The sequence below is a fragment of the Perkinsus marinus genome (assembly GCF_000006405.1).
Source record: "Perkinsus marinus ATCC 50983 genomic scaffold scf_1104296960410, whole genome shotgun sequence".
Lineage (NCBI taxonomy): Eukaryota > Perkinsozoa > Perkinsida > Perkinsidae > Perkinsus > Perkinsus marinus.
This window is the reverse complement of record NW_003206160.1, coordinates 108,139-116,696: the sequence shown is the minus strand read 5'-3', so window position 1 is coordinate 116,696 and position 8,558 is coordinate 108,139. Positions and strand designations below refer to the sequence as shown.

The following is an 8,558-nucleotide window of genomic DNA, read 5'->3' as shown; positions in this document are numbered from 1 at the left end:
CGCTGGCTCTAGCATCCTCCTTCCTCAGAGCAATGATGGCCTCACTCGTATCTTCTTCCCCCTCCACACCGGTTAGGATATCCCCACTACGGATGTTCTCTAGGCCCGTGACCACCCCGATGTCCCCAGCTGAAGGGCCCAACCGAATCTGTGGGGGGTTAGCCGCCCAGTGTACTACCTAGCAGGACCTCCCTCGGATGCAACTCGGAGGCCTTCACTCTATAGACTCCAGTGCATGCCTCGTACTCCTCTCCTCCCTCCCTCGTCCTATTGCGCAATTTTGTACCAGCTACCACAGCCCCAGAAAGGACCCTACAGACCAGAGCATCATGTCTTAGACCGGCCTTGGCGATGCGTACCGACAATAGACCACGTTGCCACGCTTCTCCTCCTCTGGGTTCAATGAAGGGGGGATCACCTTGAAGGCCTCTATCATAGTACTCCCCAACAGAGGGTCGGGCAAGTAGTGCTGGTGATCGCGAGCAGCCTCTATGGGGTTACTCAGATACAGCGGTATGGAGTTCATCAGATGCTAAGGACGACTGTGCAGGTCAGCTAGGAGGCGACTACTACCTGAATGCCTATGTTGGTCATAGCTGAGCCGAAGAGGACGGGAACTATACACCGCACGATAGACTGCCTGCGTATGGCTGCACTCATCAATGCAGGCGACACCTCCTTCTCATCAAAGTAACTGTCGGCAAACTTCTCATCCAGAATGGCCAAAGTCTCTATAAGATCAGTCCGGGCCTCTTCAACGCCATCCAAGTCCTCCCTAGCCTCGACTGCCACCTCTCTCAGCGCCTCACCATATTCTCCATGGTACTCATACCCTTGGCGAGTAAGCAGATCCACAGTACCCCGAATGCCCCCCGAAGGGTGTAGTAGTGGATACTGGATCATTAGAGGTTTGCTCATGGACTGCGGTAGGGCTGTGTCGAGGCTCCGCACGACTGTCGCCCAAGAAGCTCCTTCAATGTCCAACTTATTGACAAAGATAAGCCTCGGTAGATGCTCAGTCTGTCGCCATATTGTACGGGTCTGGGCCTGCACCCCCGCCGTACCATCTATTACTACTACAGCACCACCGAGGACCCTAACAGCCCTCTGGACCTCCGCGCCAAACTCCACATGACCAGGGGTGTCTACTAAATTGATGGTGTAGTCTGCCCACTTGAACGTCGTCGCCGCGGCCCTTATTGATATGCCCCTCTCAACCTCCTGACGAAGGTAGTCCATCTGAGCCGTGCCCTGATCGACGCTCCCAGGCCGGCCTATCTCCCCTGCATGCAATAGCATTCTCTCCGTAATACTGGTCTTGCCAGCATCCACATGGGCGAAAACCCCCATGTTCCGTATCATCCTCAGCCTCTCGACTGCAGTAGTGTTACTCAGACCCCGCCACTGGCTCACTATCCCGAACCTAAGCCACCGCAGGCTTCCTCGCTGGGACGACACCAACACACAGATGACCATAAATCAACCATGGGCTGAAGGCTCTTACCACTCTCGTCATCGCATAATAATGTCCGCCAGTTACAAACACAACCCTATATACAGCGGTAGTAGAGGCAGTATACGTGGGCGTAAGAGCAAGAACACTGGGGGTAGTCGGAGATGATCAGTTGTTGACGTTGCAGCGGTAGCCACACTTCTGGCACTCGTAAAAGACGGTTTGGCCTTCATCAGCACTTCGTAGCTGTTGAGTCCAGAACGCCATCCGTGGATTCTTGCACTTGGGGCATTCCTCATCCACCTAAGCGTTTCGATCAATGACTGGCACCTCTACTTACTGGGCACTTACTAAGGCCATTTTCTTGTCGTCCTTCTTCTCCTTCCCTTCCTCCTCGTCTATGATGTTCTTCATCCACACCTTCATCTCGCCATAGTCCAATACGGCATGGGACTCCATCAGAGGTCCAGTGGCGAATCCTGACACGGCGGGCCATGATCCCCGGCGGCGACCTCCCAACACTCACTGTCCCGCTTAGCCCCACATCTAGAGCAGACCGAGTACTGCCCTTTCTGCCTTTGGTCGTAGAAGGAACCACAATCTAAAAGCTATAGTATAGACAATCCATATCATACCACTCCTCACGTACATCCACAGAACATGTTCTCATATCTGAAGTACTCCTCCTTGGACACCTTAGCCCACTCGGGCAACTCCGATTCATCAGCACACAGCTCTGCCTGAAGACCACCATCGTTAACCCCATACCCACAGCCATGGGACCCCGGTAACGGCCTCCACCCCATAATACAATCAATACGTGCGAGAGATGACTCAAGTGAGAGGGAGTTTATTATTACATCCTTCTTGGAAGAATCCTTCTCAGCAGGATCCTTATACCCCAAAGGTTTCCTCTTCAACCACTCGCTGGATGTGACTGCCGGGACGAGAGGACCGAAGGGCCCATGAGGACGGAACGATGACATGTCAACAAACCAGACAACAACAACAACAAAAGCAGCAACTCTGACTAGGGTTTCTCTCCTCACCGAGCATTATCCATGAACGAAGGAAGAATATAAAAGGCGCTGTGACGTAGGCAGTCCACCATACTCCCTTACATAATATTCTACATACTCCATCGTGGACTGAATTATCGCCAACTCTGCATCGTAAACACTTGAACTCAACTTTTCGTACAAGACGAAACGTTCCGACGTTGGTAGAGTACTAGTAACGTTGTAGTGGACGTAGGGGTTGCCATCAATCCTCCCCCTCGGAATCCGAGAATGTCATCTCGTGGACACTGTCCTGCTGGGCTGCCTCCCCGATCGCCTCAGCCGCAGCTGTCTGTGCCGCCAGCCACGCCTCTGAACACAAGTCACGCGCCATGAAATTATCCTCGACCGCAGTAGGTGCTCACGTCTCTTCTTCTCCTTCTGCCTCTGCCGCTTCAACGACCGCTTACTTCTCTCTGGGCCGTCCTCTGCCTCTCCAGTTTCCTCAGCCTAATGCACATCTCTAGAGGCACTTCCTCAGCAGACCCCCCTATTACCCTCTGGCGTTTGAGCCTCTGTTCGATCTCCTGGTCGCCCTTCATCATAGCCTCTATTTTGCTCTTCTCCTCCTCTTCCCTTTGCTTCTGCTGCTGTACATAGGCCTTACCCATAGCAGTGTCACTGTAGCTGTAGCTGAGAGAGGCATCGACACTGCTCTAGAGAGAAACAATGATAGTCCTACATCATGAACTGCTCTGGTGGCGACCTCAACGAGCTTCTCATGCGTGTGACTTGTGCCGCGGTTTCCTCCGAAAGTGAAATCAACGGCTTCAACTAAAGCAACCACTCTGTGTTGGGCAGCAGGGACCATGCGAACCATAAGCATACGGCTAAGTGGGGGGATCGCCAACGAGACTATAAGTGCTGTAATCCTTCAGCATACTCACGACTACAGCGAGCACCAAGGACTCCCTTACTTCATGTTTAACGGCCAAATTAGATTTCTGTAGCCTCCTCAGATGCGTCATCAGCGGTGTCGTTATTTCCGGATAAGAAGGGCTACGGGCCAATAATGCGAGGTGGTGTGTGAGGACGAATAAGAGGTATCTAAGATCACGTGTAAACTACTAATTATCGTTGAAATACATCGGAGCAAAGTGATGGGCTAGAGATCGACATGAACCTGGATGCAGCATTACTTCCGCAAAGCCTGGCTAGTTGGACGGTTGTCTAGTTGCCTCTCAGACACCCTCACGACGAGGTCAACCTAAGATGAGATCCTAAAATAACCAACATATCCAGCGGAGCGAAGCACCCACTTGAGTTGGCTTCAAGTCTGTAGAGGTAGCTGCTGATCGTCTAGTACTGGTTTGTTGCTTCTCCTTAGCCGCCAGATTCGACAATCCTCGTAACTGAACCGTAGGCCTCCATTTTCCCAATTCTCCCGTATACTTTCAGTGGCGTACCAATAGAGAAGTGAGTGGAGCAAAGACGTTAGCCTTCTCTGCTAGGCAGTTGGCAAGCTCCAGCATATGCAGTACGAAAGGCAGGTACACCGTATGGCCTTCCTTCGACTTGGCCGCACACAGCAGTATCACCATCAGGGGGTGTAACTACGTCGATTATGCTCTACCTCTTCTCACACCAGTACTACTACCAAGTCCTTCAACTGCTCTGGCAGTCGCTCCATAGCAGCAACCCAGACTGCAGAGCTCCTCACATAGCAAACACTATACAACTGACGGACCGAATCAACACCAGCCGAGCCGCCTGCTGCCGCCTTGCTCGCCTTAGACCCACCGACTAATACACGACTACAAGGGCTGTACAAGATCCATCACCTACCTTGACCCGGGGTAATCGACTTGATGCCTTTACTCTGAGCTTTCATGGCTGACCTCAGTATGACGCCAAGTTGACGGATACCTATTCCAACCGCTACCGGTCCCTCCATGAGGACCTAAGAGTGCTTACTAGTGAACGCTATACGATAGGCAGCCTGTGGCTCGAGAGTGAGCATTTCCGCAATACAGTTCTCCATGAACCGACAAGCCGACAGTTGCCTGTGTGTAAGGGCAGGTACCCTCTGTAACGATACGACATACCTGAAGGCATCGAACCCCTTAGCCGTTGCATGCACACTCCCATCATATCAGTACGCTCGAGCCGCCCCAAAGCCCATGCACCTATTACGCTCTATACATCCGTCTCATGATGCCCTCAACCTCCCGTCCAGCAGCCTCAGTGCCCTTCTTAGATGAAGCAGCGTTCTTGAGAATGTGCCCAACCAGGTTATACAGCGCCGAAAAGGCCGCCAGCTTCGTCCCTTGGGCGGCTACAAATCACCAAGTTAGATGAAACCCACCAGCCGCGAGTAGCCTACCTCCCTTAGCCCACTTCCTGCATAGCTCATTGATAACAAGCGGCTTCAGCTTCTTCAAGGGCATGAGGTATTTCAGAGCACTAGCATCAGAGAGTTGCCACAGGACCTAGTCGCTGCCTGATAAGCCCCACCATCCCGCGATAGCCACAGTATTACAAATTCCTGAGTGTCGAGATCAGTCAATTGCTGCAACAGGCTGAGACTTTCACTCCAGAACATACGTCCCAACATATACGTCTTGCCGCCACCAGAAGCCGCCTCCTTTCCCTTAGCCTTAGCTACTTGCTTGTCGTGATAATCCAACAGCTCAGGGGCCTGTCACCAATCCAGTCACAGCAGGACCTCCTAGTATACCCACCTTCTTGAGGGTCCATTCCAACACAGCATTGAACACCGCGGCATCCTCTATTCGCACACCAGTGGCAGATCCCTCAACTGAACGTGGGTAGTCGAGTCCCGATCCCTCCAACACTACAATACTACCTTCCTCAGACTCGCCGCCTTCCTTTGCCTCTCCTCTGATCATACGACTAGCAACCCGGTAGGCCGAGAGGACTGCTCGGAGGGCCTTCAAAGACTTATTGCCGTCCTTCTTCCCTTCAGCCGCCTCAGTTAGCTGATTCAACAATTCCATCGTGAGCACCTACGGCAAGAGAAAGTGTAGTAGTCATAAAACAAGACGTTGTGTTCCCTTAGCAACATGCCTACTACCCCGGTGTCAGCCTTCGTCTTCGGCTTCTTCGTCTTCGCTTCAGACCCCTGCTCGACCTCCTCTCCTTGACCGAACTCTAACAGGTCTTGATCAGTCTCTTGAAGGAACCTGTAAACTCCATCAAAGACCAGCTCGAGGCACCCGGGCAAATGCCCACTTATAGAACTCTGGATCGGTCTCCTTAAGAGCCTCCAATTCCTTCATATGCGTATCGGCTTCATCCCCTTCAGCCCCTAAGCATCGCCTCCCCCCTTGTGGCCACAACATCACTATTACTTTCCCCCGTGGATGACTTCTTCTCCTCTTCCCCCTCATTGAGGGCCTCCACAAGCTCCTCCTCCCCATCCATGCCGTCGGGTACACAGAACACCGCCTCATCGTCTGACCCTACGCACATTCGTCTCAGCGACAGTCGAGAGGCAACCCCGTACGGGACTACCAATATCGGCCAGCTGCGCATTGAGTTCTGCATCCATGTCCTCCTCTTCCTCTGCCCCCTCCAGTTCTGCCTCAGTGAGCTTAGCTGAGAGAAAGAACGCCATTCGCAGTTGCCAAGCACCCAAGCCTTATAACCTTTCCGTTTGCTTTCCTTGATCTCATCTCTGCGCTTGATCTTCTCTGTCAACTTAGCCTTTTGCTTCGCCTTAGCCGACACCTTCGACTGCGCCTTATTGAACTTCTTAGAAGCCTTTTTAGACACCATAGCAACGAAGGGTTACCAACTACAACGGTGGACTGCATGCAGCGATGATCGTCCAAGTAAGGAAACTGTACGTAATTTCCTGGTGCTGTTCGCGACTTATCGTTCGCGTCACCGCCTTACTACTCACAAATACATTCGAATCTTCTCAACAAAAGTGATGTGGAAAAGTTATCTCCATTATCGATTCTTCCCGGCCAAACTGTTAGTTCAAATGCAACACCAAACTGTCAAAAGTAGCAATGACAGGTTTCATCACCGTAAACCCTCTTCACTTCTCGTAAACAAGAGAATCAGCAAAGTACCAAACAGGAATATCTTCCGAAAAGTGTTTAAAAGATGATACACAAGGGGAAATTAGATTGTGCCGCTTTGTCCCGTAAGAGTACGTAAGACAACAGAACTAAGTGAGGGCACCTCCTCTAACTTCAACCCCTAACAACCTAGATTAGGACTAATACACCTGACATAGTTGCATGCCATCTCAGAATGGGATTTTCAAACACTTGAGTATTTTCCTTAACCCACGAAGCTTGACTTTGCAATGATCATTCGAAGACCTTGGGAGTCTTATGGCGAAACTGACGACTCAAAACTCGGCATCAAAATTTCTATCAGCGCGAAATCCAACCTCGTGCCGATTTGAAACATATTGGCAGTTTTTATCGCGTGGCTGAAATTCCGAAAGGCGAATACGATCTTCTCTTTTCAAAGCTATACCTCCAGCTTCCACGTCCGGACAAAACCGGCGTTGGAATTCAAATTCACATACACATCAAATCGCTAATCAAGAGGTTGAGGCTGTTACTATCAAAACTCGCTATTAGTAGATAGACTCAGCTCACGTATGAGTGACAGTAAGAAACTCACTATGAATTCCAGCCTTATATTATCCCTCCGCAACTAGGTCACTCAACTCAGTGTATATTAGAGTCACAAGGAACAAACTTGGTACTCATAAAGGCGTAGGTAGCATTACTTACACCGTCATAACTGAGTACTTATCAAACCAGTAGCCATGCAGATCTAAACAATCGCCCAGATTCTTATGTCAAGGGCTGACTGAATGGTCCACACATTAGTAACAGTATTGTGCGATCGAATCAATAGACAAATAGTGTAGCACATAATATTTCAAGACTGCTATTAGCAAACAATAACGTGGCAATGTATTCAAGACAGAACTCCAACATCGACAAGCAAAAACCATCAAAGTGCCTCGGTCACTCCAGAAACCTTCTTCTGCAGGACAACAGCTCTGAGTGCACTGCGGCGTCTCCAACCGAAATAGAAGAATGCAACAGCACATAACACGAAAACGATACCAAAAGCGATGCCCAACCACATGACCAGTTCGAATAGACCGGGTGCAGCTTGCAGTTGCTTGATAGAGTCAATCTGATATGGGTAGGCCAGCTGATGCTCATCAACCCACACTGCCGGAATAAGAACCTCGTCGGTCAGTTTCCCAGACTCGGTATTCGCAGCAGGCGGCATCATGACATTCATCTGCAGCTTCAATGCACCCTTCAAGAGAGCACCAGTGATGGGCTCAGTCCACATCTGACAATTGAAGTCCCTCTCAGGATCGTCACACTCCTCAGATCCCGAGCAACTCTTAGTGTCAACACGATCACCAGGATACCAATTCCTAACCGAGGACGAGCCATCCACTTGGTAGAAATGAGGCAGTGAGGCGTAGATAGGCGTCCTCACTAGATTCGGCTTTGGTGAACTGAAAGTCCCCAAGTTCAGAGTCAGATAAGGTGAATCACAGTCAATACCGCGACTGTCATCGCCGGACCCATCACAGTTCTCGTTCCTGAAGGCCAGGTCAGCCAGATCCCAGATATCAATATTAGCTCCATTATAGTCTTGATCCTTCTTGCTGAGCTTCATCTGAGCCGTTGAGAACACCGGACTGACGAACATCTTGTCAATAGCACCAACCTTGTGGTAGTCGTTCGTACCATGACCATTCAGAGTACCGGGCACATACTTAACATCGAAACCCGCAGCATAGTTCGGGTGGCACTTATCATCAGGAGTGCATGTGCCGTTTGCCTTGAACTCATCCTGAGCCATACAATCCGGGTCGAATGCACAGTTGTACTCCATGCCGTTAGACATCTTGAAGTAATACAATCCTTTCCAGTCCTCCACAAAGCTAGCACGATACTGTTCGGTCACTGGGTTGGTAGTAGCCGAAAGTGCCATGGTCAAAGGCATACCAGAGACCTTGTCAACCTTAGACTGATCCTGGAATCCCAACAGCTCGCCCACCGTCAACTTGACAAATCTGGGATAGTAAT

At 50.6% G+C, this 8,558-nt stretch overlaps 3 protein-coding genes across 3 annotated transcripts in view; all 3 read right to left on the bottom strand.

Moving 5' to 3' along the window:
- The window catches only part of Pmar_PMAR019660 (translation elongation factor g, putative), a gene marked incomplete at both ends in the record, with an annotated part of 3,446 nt that extends 1,007 nt beyond the window's left edge, over nt 1–2,439 (bottom strand). The window contains 9 exons of the mRNA XM_002772764.1: nt 1–129; nt 179–312; nt 360–532; nt 574–1,423; nt 1,653–1,756; nt 1,805–1,932; nt 1,980–2,054; nt 2,103–2,193; nt 2,314–2,439. The exon at nt 1–129 is cut by the window's left edge and continues 4 nt beyond it. Of these exons, the coding sequence (XP_002772810.1) occupies nt 1–129; nt 179–312; nt 360–532; nt 574–1,423; nt 1,653–1,756; nt 1,805–1,932; nt 1,980–2,054; nt 2,103–2,193; nt 2,314–2,439 (1,810 nt within the window). The remainder of the gene's footprint in view (nt 130–178; nt 313–359; nt 533–573; nt 1,424–1,652; nt 1,757–1,804; nt 1,933–1,979; nt 2,055–2,102; nt 2,194–2,313) is intronic.
- A 239-nt stretch (nt 2,440–2,678) lies between these two features.
- Nucleotides 2,679–6,270, bottom strand: Pmar_PMAR019659 (Immediate-early protein, putative). Its single transcript, XM_002772763.1, has 21 exons — nt 6,120–6,270; nt 5,986–6,069; nt 5,823–5,933; nt 5,704–5,779; nt 5,546–5,654; nt 5,318–5,477; nt 5,193–5,269; nt 4,991–5,149; nt 4,835–4,940; nt 4,645–4,786; nt 4,426–4,556; nt 4,297–4,377; nt 4,109–4,254; nt 3,918–4,064; nt 3,771–3,863; nt 3,651–3,718; nt 3,429–3,558; nt 3,194–3,285; nt 3,009–3,144; nt 2,877–2,961; nt 2,679–2,823 (listed from the first exon to the last, which is right to left on the bottom strand). Exons 1-21 carry the CDS (start codon nt 6,247–6,249, stop codon nt 2,717–2,719), a joined length of 2,370 nt encoding a protein of 789 aa, XP_002772809.1. The 5' UTR covers nt 6,250–6,270; the 3' UTR covers nt 2,679–2,716.
- Nucleotides 6,271–7,455: 1,185 nt separating this feature from the next.
- Pmar_PMAR019658 (hypothetical protein) overlaps nt 7,456–8,558 on the bottom strand; it is a gene marked incomplete at both ends in the record, with an annotated part of 1,794 nt that continues 691 nt past the window's right edge. The window contains one exon of the mRNA XM_002772762.1: nt 7,456–8,545. Coding sequence (XP_002772808.1) covers nt 7,456–8,545 — 1,090 coding nt within the window. The remainder of the gene's footprint in view (nt 8,546–8,558) is intronic.